At 39.1% G+C, this 26,700-nt stretch overlaps 2 protein-coding genes across 3 annotated transcripts in view; one reads left to right on the plus strand and one right to left on the minus strand.

Moving 5' to 3' along the window:
- The window catches only part of COL9A1 (collagen type IX alpha 1 chain), an 84,573-nt gene extending 67,499 nt beyond the window's left edge, over positions 1-17,074 (plus strand). For both annotated transcript variants that reach the window (XM_028097803.2, XM_088024324.1), the window contains 3 exons: positions 2,069-2,257; positions 8,786-8,863; positions 16,890-17,074. In XM_028097803.2, the coding sequence (XP_027953604.1) occupies positions 2,069-2,257; positions 8,786-8,863; positions 16,890-17,074 (452 nt within the window). The remainder of the gene's footprint in view (positions 1-2,068; positions 2,258-8,785; positions 8,864-16,889) is intronic.
- Positions 17,075-26,490: 9,416 nt separating this feature from the next.
- The window catches only part of COL19A1 (collagen type XIX alpha 1 chain), a 311,655-nt gene continuing 311,445 nt past the window's right edge, over positions 26,491-26,700 (minus strand). The window contains exon 50 of the mRNA XM_088023753.1: positions 26,491-26,618. Coding sequence (XP_087879879.1) covers positions 26,491-26,618 — 128 coding nt within the window. The remainder of the gene's footprint in view (positions 26,619-26,700) is intronic.

The raw sequence follows: 26,700 nt of genomic DNA on the forward strand, positions 1-26,700 counted from the left end.
GAGATTTTGAATAATATTATATTAATTGTTTTATCTAATTTTTTTGCCACAGAATAGCTTATAGCCTCAAAGAAAATTTTTATCTTTCTAGGTTAGCCCATTTTTTTTTTAAAGATTTATTTGTTTTAGAGAGAGAGAAAGAGAGTGAGCAAACGAGCCAGTGGGGGAAAGGGGCAGGGGGAAAGGGAGAGAAAGTCTTAAGCAGGGAGCTCAGCACGGCGTTCATCTCATGATCCTGAGATCACAACTCTGAGATCACAACCTGAGCCAAAACCAAGAGTCAGACGCTTAACCAACTGAGCCACCCAGGCGCCCCTGGCTTAGCCTATTTTTGTTCTTGGTTTTGTTTTTTGCCAAGGAGGTTAATTTACAAGAAAGCACACACACAAACACACACAAGCTCCCCCCGCCTTTGGAACACAGATTCTCAGGTATCTTTCCCCTCCTTAACATCCTACCACTTAGTGTGTCCCTGGCACTGACCCCGGCTCTCTCTGTAGCTTATATGTGAAGTAACTGACAGTCTTCATGCCCATAAGAAGCATAAGGACATTATCTCTACTCATGTATCATGTATGTAGAAAACCAATAACTAGTATTTTACCAAAATGGTGATATATTTTTACATTTGTTAGCCTTTATCTAAATTCATTAGCTATAGCAATTGCTATATAGCTGTTTTAGAATTGGTCTAGTTCTAAAATCACATAGAAAGGGAAGAAATTGGGGAGACAGGAACTGGGGAGATCCTGTAACTTTGGAGCCTTCTAACAAATAATTACCTTATTCTAGTTGGAACCAATTCCGTCATGATAAATACGCTTCTTTTGCAAGCTCATAAGATAGTCTAATTTGTCTGGTAGACTTGTAGAGTTTTTCAGAATGAAATTGTCACTTCTATATTTGAAAGCCAATATAAGTCTCTTTATGGCAGACATTTAATCTTGAAAGGATATTTCAATTTTAAACGTTATATCCCTAGAAAATTATAATGTTATGCTAACTCTTGCATAAGGCAAACTAGAATGCTCACATTTAAACAATTTTAAAATGTTCGTTAGAAATTTGTTTCCAATTCATAATCTCCTTCACACCTTTTTTTTTTTTTAAGATTTTATTTATTTATTTGACAGAGAGATAGAGAGCACAAGTAGGCAGAGTGGCAGGCAGAGGGAGAGGGAGAAGCAGGCTCTCTGCTGAGCGGGGAGCCGGACATGGGGCTCGATCCCAGGACCCTGGGATCATGACCTGAGCCGAAGGCAGCCGCTTAACCGACTGAGCCACCCAGGCGCCCCTCTCCTTCACACCTTTAAAAAATATTACACTGGCATATTTCCCTTAGAGTATTTCCATAGGAAAGTTTTCTTGCTCTTCATGGTTTCAGTGGATGATTCTTAATCTATTTAATGGTTCCTGAAAAAGCCCACACAGTTATTAATTTTTAAGACAGACTGAACATTCCCAAGAAGCAGGCTATTTTTAATGTCTGTTGTCTATTCCAAGCATGAAAAAACTTTTGAGAGGGGAATTTATAAGAAGTCGTGAATGCTCAGGATATTTTAGGTCACTGTCGCTTAATATCTTCAGACTGAAAATGTGGGGCTAGGCCTCAGATGCTCTCTCATTACTAATTCTGGACAATGTCCTTGGCTTTTAAAAAGCTTCGGGACATCCACTTCTCCCTCTGTTAAGAAACTCGTTTTCTTCCTGTCCTGGGTTTTCAGATAACCAGCTGGGACTCCGGTGACAGACTCATCCTTTTAGAACAGTACTCACCTGAAAGCTTTGCTGTGTGTGTGTGTTATCCCCCTGCCCTTGTCTCAGAACAGCAGGACCAATATATCCAAAAAGAGCTGAATAAAACAGCACCAGGGAAGCTTCTTGGCAGAAAGTCCATGGAAAGATGATCTAACTCTATTCACTTTTCACTTCCCACCACCAATTTTGAAGCTCTGGTGACACATTTAGAAAAAAAGACACTTGAAATACCCCCCCTTTTTTTTTTTTTTCATTTGAATCACTTTCATGTTTCTGACTTCTCTGGGCTGTTTTGTTTATTATCTTCTAGAGCATCTTGCTGAGATGGCTGCTAGTCTCAAGCGACCGGACTCAGGGGCGTCTGGCCTCCCTGGGAGGCCTGGACCCCCCGGTCCCCCGGGACCACCTGGGGAGAATGGGTTCCCAGGCCAGATGGGACTTCGTGGCCTCCCAGGCATTAAAGGCCCCCCTGGTGCTCTTGGTTTGAGGGGGCCTAAAGGTAAGCCATTTTGCCCATCCTATTTCAGATGTATCCACACAGCCTGCCAAGCTCCAGATATCCTTTGAGACAAGGAGACGTATCATTCTCTTGTACCGTGATGATGGGAACGATTGAAAACCTATTATACGACATCCTCTTGACCTTGCTGTGTGGCAACAGGAGACCAAAACCTAGAAATAAGGTCCCTTGATTTTCAGTTATGATCTTTTCCAGTTACCCTCTGCCTCAGTCATAGTTCAAAATAAACTTTACAGGATCTCGTAAAGGATCATTCAACCTTTATTTTTGAGACTCGAAAATCACTGTGGAGCTCTTCTAAGATGGCAGCCAGCCTTAGAACGTTTGTATCCGTTCCTTAAACTAACAGCATTTGTTCGCAGGTCAGAAGACATAAATTACATGAATTGAGGCTGCCTCCCTCTTTGAATAAGTGACATTGGATATTTAGTTTTGATGGATTTTTTTCAGCTCAGAAGTACAATTGAACTTTTTTCCTTCTTTAGCATGTGAGGGAATGTGAGAAAGTTTGTTTTCTTCCCCTTTTATTGAAAGCAAGCGTTTTGCCAAAAAAAAAAAAAAAAAAGTGTTGTGAGTGTGTTAGGTATTCAGCAGGCCCTGTGGAAGGACTGGTTGCCTCAGATGGTGTTTACTAGTTGAGGTGAGTATGTCAGCGTGGGGTGGGTGGGTGTCCTGGATCATTTACAGAGAGCACTAAACACAATGAGGAATTTCTGTATCTTGGCGAGTGACTGACAGTTCTCCAGGGAGCTTCAGAAAGACGTGGGGCTTCAGAAACAAGTTTTTTTTTTTTTTTTTTTTTAACGGTGGTGCTCCAATTAGGGATAAATATTTTGGGTGAAGGGTCAGAGGGCAAGCAAGCTGCCATTTTGGATCTATAAATGAATTGCTGATGTATTTGGCTAACTTCACTTTCAGCTGAAACAATTTTGTTAATTATATTTGTTTTTTGTTTTTTTTGGCATGTGCATTGCTGTATGTGAAAAAATGAGCCCTAATTGGAGCCTCTTGTGAGGCTGGCCCAAATTCCAAGCTCTCAGAGGCTGGACCAAATCAAATATGGAGAGAGCTCAGAGCTCATCTTAAAGAGAACCGAGTATTTTCTTTGAAAGAATCACATCGCCACCCATCTTTGTCCTGCTTTTAGCTACTGGTTCAGGAACTCACGAGTAGGTCCTCCCTCTGTGCTTAGTCCCCATTCATTCTGTTCACAATTTCAAGAAACTCTGCTGCCTCAAGTGGATTATTGACATCCTTGTTTCTGTGGCACCAGAGCCCACTGTGACTCCTCAGTCCTTCTAGTTAGTTCCCTTTAGACCAGTGGTTCTGAGACAGCCAGTACCTGGAGCCTGGAGCGTCAGCACCACCAGGGACCCTGTATGGAATACAGATTCCCCAGCCCACTCCAGTCCCTCTGATCCGACACTCTGCAGGTGGGGCCCAGCAGTCTGTGTTCTAACAAGCCTCCACATGAATCTGATGCTGCTAAATGCACCATGTAAAGCAGTCACCCATTTTCCTGCTGAAAAGGAACACCTCGTAGGGGATATAGAAATCACAGCCCTCTGTTTTCTTTGGCTAAAAGGAAGTCTCCATACATGGGGTAGAACTTAACTTTGAGTTAGTAAGAGAACTCGCCTGAAGTCCCATTTCATGTTCTAAGAAGTAAGAATGTCGATGTCTACTTGCTATGCTGGTAGAGCCTGCCTAAAGCTGCGTTTCTCAGCCTGGGGTGCACCGTGGAATCATCTGGGGAGCTTTAAACACTGTCCACGGCTGGATCCCATTCCCAGAGATTCTGACTTAATAGGTCTGAGCAGCAGGATTTAAAAACATTCCCCATGTGATTTTAATATATAACCAGGGTTGTGAACAACAGGAAACAAAGGTGAAATGTTCAGGAAGCTTCCTGGGAAGCTCCTAGCAGCACTGAATTTTCAGTGGTTGTGTTGGGCTGACTTGGCTCTGGCAGATGAACCTTATTTTGAAGGGAAGAAAAATATATTTCTGTATTTGGAACCTGGAAAATGCCCCTGGCACAGAGTTAATTCATCAAGCATAGTTTGTATAAGGGACTTCCCCCAATGCTTCTTCAGTATTTATGACATAGTCCATAATCTAGAAGAGATATAGTCTTTTTCTTTTCTCTAAAGGACTTTTTCTGCCCACTCTCCTCCATCCCTTTATTATCACTGGGTTCCTTTAAAGCAGCATTTTCTGTTTTAAACACTTCTTGAAATTTGGGGTGTGGGAAGAAAGGAGTACTATCCTCGCATTTAAATCAGTGCTGTCACAAATTTGGAAATTTATGATTCTAGGTAACCGGACTTGACCTTTCTTGTTCTACCACATACAACTGTAATATTTAATTGAAAACAATATAATGTCCCACTAGCCAAAGGTTACAGATCAGTTCTTCCTGGAGAACAAATACTCCAGCATTTGAAACTTAAATGTTCAGCCAATTCGAGAAGAGATGTATTTCAGTGTCATCTGTTGCCTTTTTCCCATGCCTAATAAAGGGGTAGTCTGAGTCTTGCTCACCATACTACTTTAAGAGTCTTTTCCCAAGGAAATTACTACATAAGTAATGAACAAATAATTTTACTAAAGCTTTTAGCAGTTCAAACTATGTCTTTAATAAAATCATTTTTTTCCCTAAAAAACTGGTCTGCAAAACACAAGTGAAACATTTTCAGTAGGAGTTAGTAGTATGCCAGAAATCATACTCAAATCTTAAATCATATTTATAATTTTTTTTTGTTTTTCATTGACATGTCCTGTGCAATATTATACAAACAGGGCCAAGACCCATGCTGTATGTACATTTTATATGTATCCTCAAGCAGAAACATGAGAGATATCTAATTGGCTTTATGTTCACTTTGTTTAGTATTAGTCTTTTGTGTCATAAATACTGTTTTTAAGTGTTCATGGTTTGGATTAATTTTAAATCCCTTTGAGTAAGGCTATATATCAATTTTTTGATACTTTAGTATGAGTCAGACAGATGTGTCGCTATGTAAGTGACGGCATGAGAAAATACACGTCATTACTGTAACACTTTTTTTCCGTATTAATCTGCTTGCATGGGATCGGAGTATCAGTTATAACTTTCAAATAAATGACATAAACAGCAACTACGGAGCAATGAGAATTTCTTTCGTTTTAGCCACTCCGTTCAGAGGGAGCCGTTTTGCTACTTACGTAGCACATTTCCCTTTTTACCTTATCTAAAGCTCATTTTACAAGCTTGCTCTATTTTTCCACACAGTAGGCTAGCGAATAAAGGTGGACTTTAGTTCCCTGAGCCAGTTTTCAGACATGTCAAAAGGAGACATGATCAGGGTTTGAAGAAGCGGATGGACCCTGGGGATCCCAGAGCCCGGCCGCAGCTCTGTCTGCTGCCGCGCGCCTCTGTCCTGGAGCCCACCTAAAAATTGTGTTTCTTCGACCGACAACCACAGGGCAGCATCAGCACCAAGACGGCAGTCTTCTTCCTTGCAAGCGACATTTTAAAGGGGATGTGGCTTCATGCCAGAAGGTGTTTAACTTTCACTGTCTGCGTGAAAGTTACATTTCAATTTATAATCTTCATCTCCTACCTTTGGAAAATGTGGCACATTTATTGGTTCTCTTCTCATTGCTAGCCTCCAGAGTTACAGGGATATGACATTTAAATTGCTAAGTTAACAAGAGCGCTTAAGTTGTTAGTTTTTAAAATGCTAATTATCATATCTTCCTAATATAGTAAGGCCATATTGATGAGGAGTATAAAAAAAACAGCTTATGTGAGTATGCGTTCAACTTGAGTTCTATATCCTTATGCAGTATTTATATAATTTTAAAATTGTTTTTAAAATATAGTTGATTCATGATAAAAATATTCATACAAGGCATTCACAGCTAACATCAAAGTACGGTGGCTATTTAAACATTCACTTCATAGAGTTTTTTTTTTTTTTTTGCTATTTTGGCATGCATGCTTTTGTTTTTTAAATTATAACAAACGACTTAATATTGAATAAAGTTGGGCTGATACAAATGTTTGGAAAAAATGATTATGTATAGAATCTGTTGCAAATTGCCACTGAATCTTCTAAAAGAGTAGTAGGATAATAACATAATACTATACCAATGGGATAGTAGAATAATGCCTTCTACTAGGAGCCATAAATGTCATCTAGGAGCAGTTGACTAGGTATTAGGGTACTTTGTTAATGAGGCCAAGTTTCTGGGTTTCTCTGCAGGAGCCAGGATAATTAATGAAACTTGGTTCTGTGGCTGCTGAATCCCCAAATTCAATCAACTGTCTTGCAAATGCACATGGTTGGTTGTAATCCAAAGCACAGTCCCTGTAAATAATGAATCACAAGTGAAATGTAGGCACTTGTGATAGCACATTTTAAATTTTGAAAATTCATTAATTTACTTTCAGTGACACTAGATTTAGTGTTTGAGAATTTAAAAATATACAAAAAGAGATTTAGTGAAGAGTTTTTCTCCCACCACCCCGGTCTCCTATCTGCCTAGATTCCTTTATCCTTCCCATTAGGTAATCCCTTTTATGAGTTTTCTACGTATCTTTACCAGTGATGAGGTACAATATATGGTTACATACATTCCCTACAGCCTTTTAGAAACAAGTCGTGTTGCCCTTTAGTAATGATCTGGACCTTGCATTTTTTTCACTGAACAATAGGTCTTGAGATCGTTTCGAAGAGCTTCCTGGTTCTTCTTCATAGTTGCATAGTATGCCATTCTGCGGAAATAGCATAATGCATTTAACCGTCTCGTGGACATTTAGTGTTCAGTCTTCTGCCATTATGGCAAGGCTGCCGTGGACAACACTGTCTATTTCATTCTTGTGTAAATATCAACATAACCTCTTTCTATGATAAATTCCTGGAAGTGGAATTGCCAGGTAAAATGGTACTACCATTTGTAATTTTGATAGACACTGTTAAATTATCCTCCAAGAGACTGTCCCAATTTGTAGTCTTATTAGCAATATGTAATAATGTGTTTTTCCACATACCTGCTAGCATAGGTTTGATTCAACTTTGGAATTTTTGCCGATCTTATAGTTCAAAGTAGCTTTCATGTTATTTTTTAATTTCCGTGTATTTTGATGTAAGAGTGAAGGAATTTTTCATATATTTCAGAGCTATTTTTGTTTCCTTTTAGTGACTTTCTTGCTTATATATTTTTTTATTGTTGTTGACCTTTTTGTATTGATTTTAGGAACTTTTCTTCGTATTTTGAATCACAGCAGAAAGGCCAACTCAAATCTGAAGTTATAAAATAATTCTCCCTTGTTTTCTTGATTCTTAAATTTCATTTAAATATTTGATCCACTTGTAATGTATCCTGGATTATGTTGTGAGGAACAGATTCAACTTTACTTTTTTTTCCAGCTGGCTACCTACTTTTTCCAACACTATTTATTGACTTGTTCGACTACTTCCTACTTTAAGATGGCACATATATTACAAAACAAAATTCTGTAGGTATCAGAGCCTGTTTTGGGGCTGTTTCACTGGTCTATCTGTTCATGTACCAGTACCACCCCATTTTAATTGGTTTAATATGCGGTAGGATTAATTCCCTTCATGTAGCTTTTCTTTTTGGAGTTTTTGTGACGACTATGGTTTATGCATTTTTCTGTACAAACTTCAGAATCCCCTTTTTCCATTAAAAAAAATCTTTTTATTGGGATCATGATGAAACTTCAGCTTAGGGAGAACTCACACCTTTGTGTGATGATGTCATTCCACCTAAGAACAGTTGTCAAGTCCTTTTGTATCCTTTAGAAATGTTATTTTTTTAATGTTGGATTTGCATATTTCTGATTAAACTTATTCCTTGTTATTAATTTAATTGCTATTGTAAATGGGATATTTTTTCACTACATCTTAGTTTTGGTGGTTGTTTGTATATATGAAAACTACTGCTTTTCATATATTACTTTTGTATCTTGCTACTTTACTGAATTCTGTCATTGCTTGTTGCTTTTTGAGTTTTGAGTTTTGAGTTGCTTTTCAAGGATTTAAGATATACACTGATACAACTTAAAAAGAGGGATGTTTTCGACTCTCAAACCAAATGACAAATACTAGTGATAAAGTGGGCATCTCTGTGATGTTCTATGGGTAGTGGAACTGCTTCTCGTGTTTCCCATTCAGCATTATGCTAACTCTTGGGTTGAGGTAGATATATTTTATCACGTTAAGGAGGTAGCTTTTGATTCTTATTTTACTGAATGTTGATCACTTGATATTTGATTTAATTTATCATTTGATGAATATGATTATTAGATTTTTTTCCCCTTAGATCTCTTCATATAACTGACTTAAGTTTTGCCTTGCTACATATTTACTACAACCTAGTTTGTGGCAACTTCATGACCTTTTGCTTTCTCAGTGCTGGGTTTGCTTAAAGTTTAAAAATACGGAACTTTCTTTTAATAGACATACAGAAAAATAACATTTCTCTAATGGAATGCAGGTGACTTGGGAGAAAGGGGGGAACGTGGCCCTCCAGGAAGAGGTCCTAAGGGATTACCTGGAGCTACAGGTCTCCCAGGTAAGTGTGTTATATGGCAGCATGGGGTTGAGAAATTGGTAGCAAGTGGGCAGTCTGAATTGGATACCATTTTAAAGACTTGCTCTTTGATTACTTAAGCCTGTAACAATAATGGCTGACACAGATTTTTCAAGACCAACTTTAATGACGAGTCAAATGATTTGTAAATGATGCCTGTGTTCCTCATGAGAAAACAAGTATCAGGGCTTAAAATATTAATTTCTTGAATAGATGATTTAAAAAAATCGTGTCAAGGTCCAGCCACAATGCACTCATTAGAAAATTCTGAATGAATGAGATCCTATCCATTGTTAGCCTCGGTGATAGTTTTGTTTATTTTTAACCAGAAAGAGCAACAAGAAAATCCAAGTTTTCCAACTACTCATGTTGCATAGGGAGTAACTGAAATCTTATTTTTTTTTTAATTTTTAATTTATTTGAGAGAGAGAATGAGAGAGAGAGAGAGAGCACACATGAGAGGGGGGAGGGTCAGAGGGAGAAGCAGACTCCCCGCTGAGCAGGGAGTCTGATGTGGGACTGGATCCCGGGACTCCAGGATCATGACCTGAGCCGAAGGCAGTCGCTTAACCAACTGAGCCACCCAGGCGCCCTGAAATCTTATTTTAAAAGCTCCTGTTTCAAATATCCAGACCCTCCAGAAACCCAAAACCAAAAATAAATAAATAAAATAAATAAACCTGAACATTCTTATTCATATAACCACAGAGAACCATACACAAGCCACGTATCACAGCTGTGTTGGCTGAGGCGACAAAGTTGCCTCTGTGCGAAGAGCCTGGATTCGTTCACTGGGCGTCTGTTCTCTCTTTACATATTGGCTACTCTGTCCCCTCAGCTCAAGCTGCCACCCACTCATCTGCTGGGAAATGACCTACCAGCCCAACCCCAGAAGCAACAGAGCAGGGTGGAAAGTCAGTTGGGTTTGAGGGCATGAATGATATGCAGCTTCCCAGCGAACCCTTACAGCTGCCAGGGCAGTGGCTAAGGAAGGCTCCCAACCCTGGAGCTGAGGAGAGTCAGGGGGGAGGGGTTCTGCAGAGAAAGGGTGGTCCATGCTTCCATAGTGGATTTGGAAAACTTGATGTAGGGAAATTTATAAAAAGAAATGCTCATTTTCTAATTCTGACAGAGGCTTACCTATTCAATCATGACTCTTAATTGCAGCCAAAAACACTGCTTTCTCATTATCCATTTCATTGTTCCTGGGAATTGCTTTCTCATTAAATTTTTTTTTAATACGAATACATTTGGAGATGGCTCAAACACTGCTTTGCTAAAGCTGTGATTCATGGGTCTGTCAAGATGCTTTCACAACTTGATAAATTTTCGTGATTGGGAAAGGAAGTTTTTATGATTGGAAAAGGAAAGAAAATCTGGTTGAAGCTACATGGGACCAAGAGAAGATTTCAGTGTATGATAAAGTCTACATTCATTGATGGATGTTTAGAAGAGGAGAGGGAAATAGAATTTACTGAGTGCTTTCCTCCTTTATCAGTGGTAGCAATAGGTGGTTTAAAGTTGATAAAAATACCATTACAATTTACTTATCTGTATATTGTAGGATTGCCTTACAAGTTCTCCTTCTCCTATTTTGTTGACAAATCACGTAACAGTTCTCAGACCAGCAACTTGCATTCTTGGCAAGATTTTCCTTTATCAGAAATATATTATCATTTCTGATGACTCTTAGTTTCAAAAACTCTGTTGATAAACCATGTTTTGGGTTTCAAATGGGAAGACTGAGGCAGACCCAGCTCCGTAAGTGCAGTGTCCCAGGCTGTTGTGAGGGGACACGTTATTCCCCACATGCAGTAACCCACTCAGATTTGCTGACTCTGACTGGGAGGGCTTTACGTGTGCTCTTGGGCCATTGCTCTCCCAAAAAGGGGCTTCCCTGATTTGCTTTTTAGTACATCAGACATTTGCGTGTGGGCACAGTGGTTAAGGCGGGATGAGCTCATCACTGGCAGCTTTGCCTGGTCCTCACTTGTCTCCCTTATGAAAACATTAACTTGTTAGAGCTGGTCTTGGATTTAATACTTAAATATGATTTGTTAAAAACATCTATGGGCTATTTCAGGACTGCTGCCCCTGCCCTTTGCCTTTTCCTTTCTACCTTTTGCCAGTCCCTGTCCCTTGCTTCCTGGTACTGCTCCGAAAACTGGTCTTCTTGGTCTATGCTTTTGTTATATTTCCCTTGAAAGGATACTGACATTATTTAGTGGGAAATCTGAGTTTCAGATTATATTTTAAAAGTTTGGGCTACCTTTCAAAAGCATGCAGTTTTGCAAGTGCTTTTGCGCACTGGCACAAAGGGTTTATGTTTCCCCCAGTCCCTAGGCGCCGGCTGGGTACTTTGGTTTTCAGGTCAGCTCACATTCTCTCGTCTACACTATGAATATGCTTAGCTAACAATTTCTCGAATCCATCAGTCCCCAAACAAGAGCTTTTTGGGTCATTCCTCCCCTTAAGCTAGTACTGGGAAAGTGGGCTATTTGGGAGCTCCACAGTTCAGACATCCTGGGTTCAAATTTTGACTCTGTCACTTACTAGCTCTATGACATTGGGTGACTTCTGGCTCCAAACCATAAATGCAAAGTACTGGTTCACAGTAAATTATTGAACGAGTTCACTGTCCACTGAGAGGCTGGGCTTTTTAATTTCCCTGGCAGAGCCTGGAATGTGATTTCTGGTCTCTCACAAACATAACAGTAATAGGACTTCAGGGCCTGGAGGAACTTCCAGTAGCACTCGGTGCAGGGACTTGTCTGGTACCTAAAAGAAACATCGTGCAGAACAGGACATCCCGCAACCTTCCTTGTCTCTTAATTGGGACTTGGATTCGGGACTTAAATCCTCCTGGGTGAAAAAAGTTCATTTGATCATTCTTCCTGATGCAAACACATCTGATATATTTGGAAAAAAAATGTAACTAATACATTAATTATCAGTTATCAGAATTCCTTTGCTCTTCATGGACGGCCTTAGTTCTTTGTCTCCTCTCCATATCGTATCTCACTATTCAGTGTTAAGTATTATGCGGCCCTTTGGGGCTGTAATGGTACATTGCTTCCTATGGACCATAGATCATTATTATAACCGCCACGCTATCATTTTGGCTGAAGTGCTCTGTTGTCTAAAAAGTACCCATGAATCCTCCAGTCTGTTTCCCACGGCCAGAGGGAGGCAGAATATGTATTTAGGAAGGATGGACTCTGGAGCCAAGCTTCCAGGGTGCATACATGGCTGTCACTTACTTGCAGCTGCTTCACCTCCTAGCACTTCGGTTTCTCTTCCATATCACAAGGTTAATAGCCACATGTACCTTCTAGAGTTATTTAGGAGGATCTATGTACATGTTAATACATGTGAAACACTTAGAACCGTGCCTGGCATATGGCCGGTATGCTGCAAACTTAGCTATTATTATTTTGTATTCCTCTGTTTATGTTTGAGGAAATACAGACTTACAAAGTTCACCTGCTCTAACAAAGGTCTCTCAGGTAATAAGTGACAGAGGCAAATATTCGTCCTTTCTAGGTCCAGGTTCATGTAGTAGACAAAATGTTGAGCTGGCTGTCTAGTAATGTGATTCGTTTGTCTCCGCCACTCTAGCCATATAACTTCAGCAAGTCCCATAACCACTTAGTGTCTTGATTCCTTTTGGTCTCTCTCACAGAGCAGAGTGGATCACATTAGAGATCCCTGGGACTTTAGATGCCCTCAACCCTCCACCCCCACCTTCGGTTTCTTCCCACAGGCCTTTGGTGGTATTGCTTGATTGGGTTGTCTCATTAAGGGTAAATCTCTATGCCCTGCTGCCACTTAACTTGCCTACTTGGGACCATTCCTTGACGCTCTGAGAATTTTAAGGAAACATATTTAATAACAGGTCCTGATCTCCACTGTGCAAACTCATGAGGGGAAGAAGCCAGTTCAATAAGGACTCATATGTATGTGACCACCAGGAATGTGGCTTGTGAACTGACACACTTTCCCTTCTTGGACGAGGAGAGAAGGGTAGAGCTGGCTTTGTGCAGGGTCACACTAGGCGACTGGGCTATTTAGGTTTCTTATGCAAAATTTGCACAGAGGTGAGCTTTGCTTGTGAATATTGAGTGGAAAAAACCCCAATAAGCCCCAAACCAAGGGCACACTCAGTTTAGGCTGGTTTAGCAGTAGCCATTTATCCTATTTCCATCACTGCAGCTATTTTATTTGGCTATGGGGATCTTACATAAACAAACGGCTTTATACCAATTCCTTAAAAATACGCTTTGTCAAACACCACAAAAGTAAGCTCTGCATAAGGTGAGAAATGTAAGGAAGTCCCTGGAACATACAAACATTTTACATAACCCGTGGATAAATCACCAAATTAATGCTGAAAATTACTTTCAGCCTTTTTTTTTTTTTAAGGCCTTTATACACAGTCCTTTCACTCTGCGGCATGTTATTCGATCCTTCAGAATGTTCCAGCGGGGACTGGTCTCCATCAATGTAACATGACTACCCTCTAGTGTTCGCACAGAGAATGACATAGACATTCATTTTAAAAAATAACGAAATATTTGGCCGTAACGTTTTTCTAGGTCCTTGAAATTTCAGAAAACTGTGTAATCATTAGCTAGTTAGTGCAGCTAACAGACCCACGAGGCAGACAAAGCAGAATTAAAACACTTCAGATCTGTTTTCTTCTGAAGAGTTGGAGGGTAGTTTATAGATACTCGCTAAGGCAACAGCTGGACTTCTTCAGTGACTTGGACTGTGACATAGTGTCACCCTAAAATTACATCCTAAACAGTAACATTTGAGAGTAAATGCCCAGGGTGCGGACTCACCAGAAATTGATGATGATCTGTTATTTGACGGCTGTTTTTTTTTTTCCTCTGGTCATTCCTACAGGACAAAACCTCAGAAAAAATATCTTTAGTTTCTTATGATAGAGCTCCAGAAGAACCAGTACTACTCTTGGTTATTGTGCCTCTTTTTACTCCCTAGTCAATTCAGGTGCAAAGAATTAAACAAAAGACACCCTCCCACCCACACATGCCGGCCCGCGCACGTGCAATCGCGCACACACCTCGGCAGAATTAGCTCCTCAGTGGGTATGGAAATACGGCTGGGTTAGAGTAGCGGGGAAGGGACCTGACCCGAAGGCAGACGCTTTACGACTGAGCCACCCAGACGCCCCAGATAAAGTAAAAAAAAAAAAAAAAAAAAAATTGTTTAAAGATTTTACTTATTTGACAGAGAGAGAGCACAAGTAGGCAGAGAGGCAGCAGAGGTAGAGGGAGAAGCAGGCTTCCCGCTGAGCAGGGAGCCCGATGCGGGACTCGATCCCAGGACCCTGGGACCATGACCTGAGCCGAAGGCAGACAAAAACGACTGAGCCACCCAGGCACCCCTTTCCTTCTGCTTTCTAATATTGTTGTGTAGTAGAGAATAAATTCCCTTAAGTTTAAGGTTTTAGGCAGGAGGCTGGCTGTACAAATGTTCAATAAAAATTTGAATTAGTTGGTAACATGTAGAAACGGAGAGACCTATTCAAGAATGCAGCTTCTAACTTTCCTTGACAATTAGCAGAGGTTCTGCAGGCTCCGGTGCATCTTCACTCGTCGCAGCTGTTGGCGGGAGGGAGCCGAGCTGCCCCAGGCCTCCGTCCTCCCTGTTGCCTCCCTACCACCGATGGGGAGTTCTCATTATATCAGTTTTCTTCTCGTAAAGACTGCAGGGCATTTCCTTACTACCTTAAGGGCCAGCAAACTTTTTCTGTAAAAGACCGGAGTTTTTGGATCTGTGTGCCCTGCGGGCTCCGTGGTGGTTATACAACTCTGCCCTTAAAAAGCAGCCGTTGGCAATATGCATGTGAACGGCCATGGCTCTGTTCTAATAGAACTATTTACAAAAATAGGGGTTGGCTCATAGGCTCCCCTCTGTTCGCGAATCTGCCTTACCCGCTTTGCCTCTGGGGTCATTTGGCTTGTGACCTCTCCTTTGGGCATTTTTCTCCTCTTCATCTTGATTTGATTTTGTGAAGGCAGACCTGGTATGTCTCCATGGGAATAGTGCCGCTCCTAAGGTTATGAAAGTTACCCTTTATGTACCCCTTTATCTGGCCTAGCTTTTAAACCTTAAAAGAGCAACTTTGAACAACTGCTTGTATCAGGAGACCGGAAGAGGCTCTGCTAGAGGCTTATTTATAGGTGCTCTTGATTAGGGAAAGACTTTTGCAGGGGCCTGGTCTTTAGAGGAAAACACAATCATCTGCTTCACTACAACTTAATATAGTTAAATGGAGGCTTATGGGATATATTAGGGGAAATTACTTACATCTCTGCTTATCTACAGCCTTGAGATGGATAGAATCAAAGATAATTATTCTCTTAAAACTTAATAATATGTTGTTCTATCTTGCTGTGTGTGGATCTAATTGAGAGAATCACAGGAAGAATGAGATCTTACATACAAAATAAGATCTCTAATCTATCTTCCTTCTAAAAGTATGTGAGAGGACGCCTGGGTGGCTCGGTCTGTTAGTGTCTGCCTTCGGCTCAGGTCATGATCCCAGGTCCTGAGATCCAGTCCCGTCGGGCTCCCCGCTCCGCAGACAGCCTGCTTCTCCCTCTCCCTCTGCCTGCCGCTCTGCCTACTTGTGCTCGTGCTCTCTCTGTCAAATAAATAAATAAAATCTAAAATAAATGAAAATATGTGAGATATATGTAATAAGACGACTTAATAAGACCAGACCGCTCTAGTAAGACCAATAAAAGACACGTGTAATAAGACCACGAAAATAGAAAAAGAAAACTAAAATCACTGAGAGAGAAGGAAAGTAAATCTAAGTAAATACATAACTGAACATGTTCGCCGTCTGGCTGAATGGCCGAGGCAGGATGGCTGAGATGGAATGAGGATCTCTGTGATATAAACTATATCATCATGGCGTATACAATTTGTCTCATACCGGTTTCTTCCTGCCATCTTTACGCTAATAGTGCGAAAACACTGCTGGTATGATGGGGTGCGTAAACATTCAGCAGAAATTCCTCTCTGTTATGGGGTACTCTGCTTCAGAGTACCATGGGGTGACCAAACAACCTTTGAACATGACAGAGGGAGAAAATGCTCCCAAGGAACTCAGGCCATGACACAATTCACGTAGGGGTGAACCCCTGATGAGAAAACATCTGGGAAGTTTGTAGGTGCATTGCACAGGCTTCTAAGACATCCATCAGTGATATCCTCATAATCATAATAGCCCCTATTTATTAGATGCTTTCAGGCATGGAATTTAGTTTTAAGGAAGGTATCGTCCCATCTTGGAGATGAAGAAACTGAACGTTTAGTGACTTGCTAATGTCACCCTATTCACAAATGGCAGAGCAAGAACTTAGAGCTGTCTGTCTCTAAATTCTATGCTTCTAACCACTGAGCTACACTTGTACTCCCTGTCTGGGGACAGATCACCTATTAGGGATGACGCCACTGGAGAAATACAATGTGAGCCACAAGGAGACTTGTGTGCATAATTTTAAATCTGCTAGTAGCCACATTATCAACGTCAAGAGAATCAGGTGAAATTAATTTTAATAATACAGTTTAACCCATTGCGTGCAAAATATTATCATTTTATCATGTAATAAGAACAAAAATTATTAATGAAATATATTTTAATTTTTCAAAGTCCAGGTGTGTTTTACACTCTTACAGTTCATCCCAATTTGACTTAGCCACATTTCAGTGCTCAATAGACATGTGGCTAGAGGCTACCGTACTGGAGATGCTGAGGCCTCCTTCCATTTTTAATTTCTAAGAAACCCAAGTCCAGCAAAGGAATTTTATCATCATCATCATCATCATTGATCTTCATCCATCCTTTCCAAAAGCACTTACTAAGGCCCTGTGTGTACCCAGCTGGGCTGGGGGAGGGAGTCCGGGGCCTTCAGCCAGCTCACAGCCTTCGGGGTTCTCCTGTTCACATGTGCAATCGTTTATGTTTCAGGTGAACCAGGTCCTGCCAGCTACGGGAGGAATGGCCGGGATGGCGAGCGAGGCCCCCCAGGGGTGGCAGGAATTCCCGGGGTACCTGGCCCCCCGGGCCCTCCTGGCCCTCCTGGGTTTTGCGAGCCAGCCTCCTGCACCCTGCAGGCTGGGCAACGGGCATTTATCAAAGGTCCCGATCAGTGAAAAGCTTAGTGCCATGTGGCTGTCTGCATAAACCATGCCTGGCAAAGGAGCAGGAGGAGAAACACCACCGAAGCTGAGGCAAGAGACAACGATGCATTACCGTCAACGTTATTACATAAGTCTTGATGACAAATTTAAAACAATGGTGCTATTCAATAAATTCTCTTGCTTTTCCCTTGGAGGGGAGACAGGAGAGTCATCAGATAAAGACAAAAACAAAACCCCCAAACCCTCCCTTTAAATAAATTTATAATCCTATTCCGGGGATGTTGAACTTTAGCGCGCTGTACATGTGTGACCCGTCGTGGGCTGCTGTGCCAATAAAGAAGGACGACTGTTTGGTTTTCCTTAGCTGGAGTAGTTCTTTTCCTTTTTTATTTAGATGTTGTTCTCAGATTACTGTTTCGGTTGTACAGAGGATTATCAGACCAGTGAGGAAGAAACCTCACTGTAGTCACTAGAACTGGTGCTTAAAACGCCCGGCATTGTGTCCTCTCGGGAGCCGTCCACAATGATTTCCTTACCTCACGTGTTGGTTTTTGTAGTCAGCCTGGATTTTTGTTGAACTGTACTGTATCCCAAACCCATTAATGTTTTGAGCTCTTCTATGTGAAGCAAAGAAGGAATTTTAATATCCTGACATTCATAAGTTTTAATGAGGTTATTTATTTTCAAGGTTTGAGGTAACATCCCTGGTTGTACCAAAGAAGAAATAAATTTGGTTTCTTAATCTCTTGCATGTTTTCTTATGAATAATCATGTTCAATGAAGTCACTGAACTTATTTAGATACATTGAAAAATTTCTAGTTACTGGTATTTCTATAGGCATGTTTATGATAGTAGTGCTTTTTCTCTGTGGAGAAATTAAAAAAACCTTTCCTGTTCCCTAGGGCGTGTTACCCTGGGGATAGTTCTTTGTGTGTATGTGTGCAGTGTGCAGGAGAGCTTCAAGGACCTTTTTGAAATTTTAATGAAAGCTATGGGGCCATCATCCCAGAAAAACACATGAGTGCGTCTGTACAAACATGTTGGCAGACTATTTCAGACTTCATTTCAGACTTGGTTTCTAGGTTAGGAACCACTGCTTTTGTTTCAGTGGTTAGCTCCTTCCTATTCAGAACTTCACTGCTGCAAAAATGATTTATGTTTCACCATTTTTCGTAGACATTTTATAACGACAGCTCAGCTAAAGCACTTTATTCTTATCAATAGGATAGGTATTGCCCGACTGCTCAAGCACTTCTTACTATTTACATAGTCACACTACTGGCTATTTTATTGACATTTCTATCAACTATTGATCAGACTTAATATATTAATTTTATGTTGTAGTAACTTCTCCCAGGGGCATAGCACAGTGCTCAAAACAGTCAATATCTCCAGTTGGTTTATGGAATTCAGTTATCTCAAGTCAAGGGGGAGTGAGCCCTAATAGGATCTTTGATACCAGGTTTTTTTCTTTTGTGTACTTGCTATACATTTGAAAATTTTAGGCCTATTTGGCCAAATCAATCATTATTTAATTTGTATTTGGATTTCTTTAAGTTTTTAAAAGGATTTATTTATTTATTTAAGTAATCTCCACATCCAACATGGGCCTTGAACTCATGACCCAAGATCAAGAGTCGCATACTCTACCGAATGAGCCATCCGGGCACGCCTCCCCTCTCCCTGCATTTGGATTTCTTTAAAACTGCTCAGAGTATCTAGTTCTGTGCTTTGAGCATGGATTGTGCTTCAGGAGAATGATTCCAACTTGGCTGCATAAATGAATGCCATTTACACACACTGAAAAGGATGTTTTCCTTCATGTAGAATAGATAATTTTTGGAAATAGAGACATCCATTCTAACTACTTAAAATGATCTTTATATAAATGGCAAACCTTTTTAGGTACTGCAATATTTAACCAAATAAATGCAAAGAAACGGCCTTGTCTTTCCACAAAGATGGTTTTATTTTAACTGGAGTGACATCAAATACAACAAAAGAAAAATTAGATAACCAAATAAATATGTTTCCCAGTTCTATGTTGTATTCATAAGAAAATTTTTAAAAAATAAAATTTCAAGGAACAGTTCATTCAACTGTTTTACAAACCTGATATATGAAAGGCTGTACAGCAAGTCCCACGGATACCATAAGCAATACTGGAAACAACCACTTACAAATAGATTATGCAAAACTAGTACATTCCAAATGGTGGGAACAATCCATTGTAAATTCAGTTAAGTGAAATAGTTTACAGAAGCCATTAATACTTGACTGAGAAATTGCAAAGAAAAGCATCCAACAAATCCTCTCCAATGAGAGTTGATAAATATTTAATTAAGCCAAATCTCTCTCTAGCAAAACAGAAAGTTCCAAACCTCCTTGAGATATTTTTAAAAGTTGGGTGAAGTGCCACCTAGAGCACTCACTGAGAGAAGAGTGTGTGAATAATTAAGGCTGGTTAGAAACTGGCATATTACTCAAGGGCAAATGATCACTGCTTTATTTCTAGTCAGTGCTTCTATGGCATTATGATATGATTTTCATCCCAAACATCTGACAGGTTGGTTAAGAACTATGGAAATCACTTCCAAGGTTGACTGAGCACATAAATTCACTGGCATGGTTTGGGATAATTGACTTCTGTCTAGCAGAAGAGTATGAACTAGTAGTCCTATCAGTTACATGATTGATTTGATTATAGACACTTTATATATCCAACTGTCTAAACGAATATTGCTATTCTTAAACATCATTAGTAAAATCTGATTTATTTGCCACCTGAAATAAGCTAGAATCCCTACTTTAGAAGATCACCTCTATTATTTAATTTTTTTGGCTACAACAGTGTTTCTGGCATATAATATCTATGAGTTTACAAATAAGCCATTATAGAGAGAAGATCACTAAAAATACATAAAATCATACCAAATATCAAGAAAGTTGCTTTTTTTCTGTTAGCCCTGGCAAAAGGAGTGAAAAAGTACTAATGAGAAAAAAAATACTAGCAAGCTAGTGATTCTGCCATTTACAAATTTTGCAATGGACATAAATGGTTTTAAATATCTTTAATAAACAATATTTGTGCTCAATAAATATAGGTCAAGTCCTTTTTTTCCCATTGAGTAAAGCAAATCCTTTTCATTTGTGTACTTAACCCTTTTCAGTGAGCTTGTGATCTGGGATGGTGGTATTAAGTACATATGGCTCAGGAACTCTTAAATCACAATCTGTTAACCATTACAATGTAGGACTCTAAATACACATGCTCAAATGCTCTTTAAATGATTAACTAGGGGAAGTGTAATCTGTTTGGTAGATCCAGTTATCAGAAAGAGGACGCTGATATTATTTTTAGTCTTTGTAAATGGCAATCCATGCTTTCTCCTTAACATGCTTCCAAATCTTACTCTTGACTCCAACAAGTTTTCTAAGACTAACTAGAGAGAGAACAAATGAGGGAAACTGGCTCCAAGAAACTTTCTTTTTAAGATTTATTTGCATTAGTCTTTGGCCTCCACGTTGAAGATCTGTGTGTGAAAAGACTTGAGAATATTCCGTAGAGAGCACCTGGTTAATTTAATTGAAATCTTATATCACAAGGAGACCTGAAGATGAGAATAGTTAAGACCTATGTAAATCATTTCCCAGTCTAAACAGACATGTAAATCCACGGGCATGTTTTGATGTGATTAATTCTGTTAAGGAAACATGCTATGTATTTAACTTCTTATTGCCTATTGCCTTATCATTAATGATGTAAGAGCTTACATTTATGAGAAAAGTTAACTGTGATATTTCTTATCTTGCTCAGGCCCCTCTAATACCAGTGAGTCTTAAATGATTTTAGTGAGGAGATCACTTTTGTGTGACAAAAGCTGCAAAGGATGGATTGTTCTCTGACTTTTGTTTCTGCTTGTAATTCTTATCCACAATCATCAGACCAGGCTTTTTATGAGCTGCCAGGGAGATGGGTAATAAACTTAATTATTATGAGCTAAGCACTGATTCCTGTGACAAGCAAAGGCATAATCTCCTGCATGGTATAAACATGAACCCCGCAATAGTCCAAGTTACAGGTTTTCTGGACATCTGTGTGGCTCACGTTTGGTATGCGAGTGCTTTGGGGGCATCTTTGTGGCTGAGACCTACCAGAATGGAGCTAAGTGTGGAGCTTCAGCCATGAGAAACGGTGAAGTGGTAGAGAGTAGAAATGGTGTTAATAACTGCACCTTAGAATTCCCTGATTTAGGGTCAAATCCTTTATTGCTAAGATAAGCGAAAAGCTTATTATGTATTGTGGACATATAGGAATCAAGGCCTCAAAGCATTATATCCAAGTGAGATTTGGAATAAAACTAGTGCCATTCCACTTAACATGATTATGTCCAATGAAATCTTAAGTAGTTGGATGAGGTAAGGTAGAGAACAAACAAAATGGGGAAAAAATATACCCTAAATGTTATTTTAAAAATAAATAGTTATAAAATATGCCATAAAACAATCTGAATTTAAATACATCAATACACTGAAAAATATTTATCCCTAAAATATACTTTAAATAATACCGTAAAATGAAAAATTGTAAATTAATTAGCATCTTTACACCCATAAGCTTATTATGGTCAAATGACACACACCCTTCTGATGAACTTAATTCTTAGTGAACTACCCCATAAGTTTAATGAAATCTGCTACTTTATTAGTATTCACTTTTGACAAATTCATGAAGTAAGTAGCTAACTCCTGAGTTGTACCATGTATCACTCTTCACTATATTATGTGAACATGAAATGTTTTCCATTTAGATTTTCTTAGACTTGGCTTTGGTTTTATAAGCCTGTCTTATCTTTGAGGTAAGTTTTTGCTCTTCTGGGTCTGCTTGTCTGAGTGAGCTTTCTCTGTGCTCAACTGGTTCTTCATTCAGTTTAAACTGACCAGTTAGTCTGGCATGATTTTGTTGAGGAAAATGTTTGGATTATAACTCCAGCTACCCAACACAGTAAAACTGAAAACATCCATTTGTCTTGTTTCCTGAGTCTCCTAGTAATTAAAAAAAATTAACAGAAATCATGCTACCACTGCCAGACAACTAGTAAATGAATTCAATGGGCTGAGTCACTTAGAAGTACTGAGGCATAAAAGGTAGAAATTCAGTTCTTTTCTTCATTTTCTCCTCCTAGAAGCCTGTGTAGTCTGTGAGAGGAAAGGGTTAAAAAAAAAGGGTGGCGTGGGGAGAGGGTGTGTGTGTCCCTCAACACTAAAGTTCTAAGAAAGAACATTGGGAAGAAAGAACAATAAACACTGACATGTCTTAAGAAAGTGAACACAGGCAAATGTGAAAAAAAAAAAAGAACAAAAGCAATGAACCAATCTGCAAAATGATTCTGAGAATTCATTGAAAAGACTGAAGAATATAATTTAACCTAGAAATTCTCAATTTCAGGGTATTATTACCTCTGTTAGCAAAATTAAAATAGTAACTTGACAAACAGTGTTCCTTATCTTTTTTTTTGTAAATAGCAATATATTTCTAGAAAATAGAAACATTATACAAATCTAATTTTTAAATTTAAAAATTTTAAGTACTTTAAACATGGAGATTTAGACATTGTGTAATTTTGTAAATGGTCTACTTCTTGAGATAAGCTAAATGCTTTTTACTTGTCCATCAAAAGAGAGTATCCTGTCTAAAAAGTAGGATGAATACTTAAGATGTTTTCATGTTAATCACCAAAATATGAGGGTAGTATATAACATAAAGTTACCAATAGCAAAGTTGCAAGTTAGGCAGGTATGTAAGTCCACTTAAGAAATAAAATGGAAACAGCCAAGGAATCACAGGTTATTGTGCCTTCTTCATAAAGATACTTAAAATGAGGAAGAACATAAATTAAAACAAATTAACAAAACACAAATTAATAAGAAATTATTTACAAAAATAAAAAAAATAAGTGCAAAGGCAAGGGTCTGATTTAGTTGTCCACTAAACTTGTAGCCTTGTATTTCTGCAAGTCTGTTCAGTTCTTCTGATTCAAATTGCTTTATACACCATCTTGTGGACAAAGGAGGTATATCACAGGTTCTCAACATGAGAAAGACTGCAGAAAAGCTAAGTCTTATTTAACTCCTAAAACATATTCATAAAAAATATTTTATAATCCAAACACCAAATGACATTTTTACAACAAATCTTAAGGTAATTACTTAAGCTCTGTAAGTGACAAAATTTTTAGTTTCACCAATGTCATGAAATATAGAAATAGCGTATGGTGTTACTTTAAAGTTATTAATTAAATTACTGTGATCACATAGTGAAAAATTTCAAAGTTTAAGACTGGTAGTGTTTCTCTTATGGTCGGGAAGAAGTGGTTAATGTCTTCAACAGGAAAGAACAATGAACAAACTCATGAATTATTCTTCCTTCTTCTTTAGATTCTAAAGGCTATGAATATTAATTGAAGTCACATCTTATTCTTTGCATAGAAAGATTTCTATCTGAAAGTGTTAACTGATCTTGGTACAAATTGTTAGACTGGAATCCAAACATACTTATATAGGGCAAACCCAGTTTTAATTACTAATTGTCATCATGGCCTATAATTATTCTGGAGTCCAAATAAGAGAGAATTCAGGAAATTTGATAATTCTTCTTCCCTGCTGTGGACACTACTGACATCTCTCTGAAAGTAAACAAATGCTTCGGAATGGAATAAAATGATACAACAAAGTTTGCCACCACCAAATTATGGAGGGGAAAATTTCCCACCCTACTTCAGGGCCTTAATTATCCACTTCCTTGATAGTAAGGGAATTAGGCAACTGCCAAATGTCCACTTTATTTGGTGTTGTGTTAGCTGAGCTCAGGCTTTCTCATTGCTGTTGGCTGCAGATCATGTGAGACAAGAGCAAGTGTTGGAAAGTAAATGTTAAGCAGGGTGAGAAGAGCTCATTCCATGTGGACACAGGCCCATTTTTCTACTCATGCCAAAGGTAGATTAAGTCATATATGTCAGTTATAACAAATGAGCTTGAATCAATGAGCTCTGTTTTGTCATATGCATCATAGAACGTGACATTCCCCATCCCCCTTAAATCACCTGAATAAATCCAAATTCTTGGAACAGGAATAAACCAGCCCAGCAGTTAATGGAATTTAGACAAAGAAAGGTTCCTAAATATACAATTTGTAAGAAAGGATGCATGACATATTCTGTGGAATTAAAATGAACATAAGTTATAAAATGAGAAAATGAACAGAGTCTTTTTATGGGTATATAAGACTCAAAGAAAACAAGGAAAAATACACTGATCACCAGCAGCAAAAATGTTCATGAGAACATGAACACGCTAAAATAAGTACTTCTGGATTAGCAAAGAGGCAAAAGGATAAACAACCTACTAATTAATATGAAAAAATAATCTTTGAAAACATATAAAATGTATAGCGTCATGATAAGTTCAAGTAAATTAAGGAGTGGCAGATGAGTTGTAAGCTTTCAGAAAATTCAAAAAATTAAAGTTCAACAAATTAAAAGCTCAAGATATACACATAGCACCAGATTTTGGATCTCTGTACATTTTTGGGAGGCATAATTTATCATTTTACTAAGAAAATGCATATGCATATTCCAATTGTGTAATCTAAAACACAGCACCATGGTAGGTATTGCACAGGAAGGAAAATTGAAGAAGAAAATCAATTTAAAGTTAAAAACATTGGAAATAAATAACCTTAGAGAATAAAAGAAACAAACTTGGAATTGAAATATACAACATAATTCAATATGAAATAACTAAATGGTTGTGTGTGCACACAGCCACGTTGACAAGACCTGACCAGCAGTTCGTTCATCTCTAATGAAAACCAGTTCAAATCATGGGTGCATTTGAACAAAAGCCTCCCTACACAACTCTGTTCACAGCTTGTTCCAATTTCAGTGGGCTTGTCTTCCAAATCCGTTTTCCAATGAACAAATAAAAGCAACCATTGTAGCCTGTTCTAACCAGATTGGAATCTGCGCTGCTCTTTGAAGAGGTGGGGCCTCCTCATTTCCGGCAGGAGGGCTCTGGGCCGCACACTCACCGCATCTGTGGGACCCACTGCTTAGATTTCAGCAACATCCTCGTGCCCAATGTTTTAGAAAGTCAGGTGTTTTCACCTTCTCAAAATAATGTACAGTTAGGCAATAAAAATACCGTAGTAAGCAACTGGGTTGGTGATCACTGTACTTTCGTTCCCCGTCAGAAGACGCTGTCTGCACAGTGCCTGTTTTTTTCCCCTGAAGTTAGTGCTAACTCTTTGGTCTGAGCGCTACTTGCATATCCGGTCCCGTGGCTTTCCTTGGCTGCCCTGTTTCTCGAGAATACTCTTTCTCCGTAAGAGCTTTTGGGCTTCACCTCCTCGATATGCATCTGCAGGCACAACACCTTCATCTTCTAGATCAAGGGGTCTCTTTCCCAGTTGCTATCCTTTGTTCTGATGGCCAGTTCTTGTCTTAAAATTAGAGTGATCCAGCCAGAAGGATAATGGATACCAGGACCCCAAGACCTTGCTAGGCCATGTAAGCTTCAAAGGTACCAAAGACAGCTTGATGCCCCCGCCATCAAACACCTGTTAGGGAAAACTGCCTTCTGTTTGCCAAATGAGAAAATCAGCAAAGAGACTGCAGTGTTGGGCTTTTCTTGTGGGACTCTTGTACAATTGGACTTTGTTCCCCTCTTCATGCAGCACATGTTCATGCCAGTGGTGATTGCTTTGAACTGAGCTCATTATACAGAATTAACAAAATCATTTCAGTTGTTGGCTATGGTGGGTTTTGGGCTCCCTGATAAAATAGCCTCCTGGGTTTTTTTTTTTTCCAAAATGAGTTATGAAGTGAAGCTCTTATTGCCTATCTATTTCTCTGCATAAGCAGGATGGACATAGGATGGTATAAGAAATCTTCAGCTATAAAAGTCATCAAAAAACATTGAGCAGGAGCAATGCACTATGTCAAAGAAGTTGAAATTTTTAGCAATGATGGTAAATTTAAACTCCAAGAAAACTTGAAGTCTGGAACTTTAAAATTCAGAAATCAAAGGCCAAATACAAGTTGATAAGTCTAGAAAATGTACATCACCATCAGCCTACTAAATCATAAGATGTAATTTCATCTTGAAGAAGAACTAATGACAAGATCTGCTTGCTTAGTTCATAGAAGATCCTGAATAAAAATCATAGTAATGGTGAAGCAAAACATATGGAATGAATTTGGGAAAAGCTGAAAATGCTGCTATCCCAATTACTATAGGAATAGGATTCCAATTGTTGCTTTTAATGTCTGGCCTACCAAAAACAAAAACCAAAAAAAAAAGCCACCCATATATCATGAGGGTTTGAGAGTATTAAGGTAGCTCAATGTCAAGTCTTCCCCAGGTGTGTTTATTTCCCACCTGTCCGCTGACGGGCATGAGACACGGGATAGAGGCAATCTTCTGGATTACATCTTCCACTAGGTCCTGGGGGGCCCTGGGGACCTGGGGCACCTGGTGAGCCTGGCAAACCCGGAGCTAATGAAATAAAAGACCCCCATCAGAATGCAGATCACATATGGCTCTTCCTCCCTCACTCCAACCAACATGGGTCATTCAA

This window comes from Eumetopias jubatus, unplaced genomic scaffold (assembly GCF_037043125.1).
Source record: "Eumetopias jubatus isolate StellerSeaLion01/CBP00866 unplaced genomic scaffold, mEumJub1_p1.0 scaffold_6, whole genome shotgun sequence".
Lineage (NCBI taxonomy): Eukaryota > Metazoa > Chordata > Mammalia > Carnivora > Otariidae > Eumetopias > Eumetopias jubatus.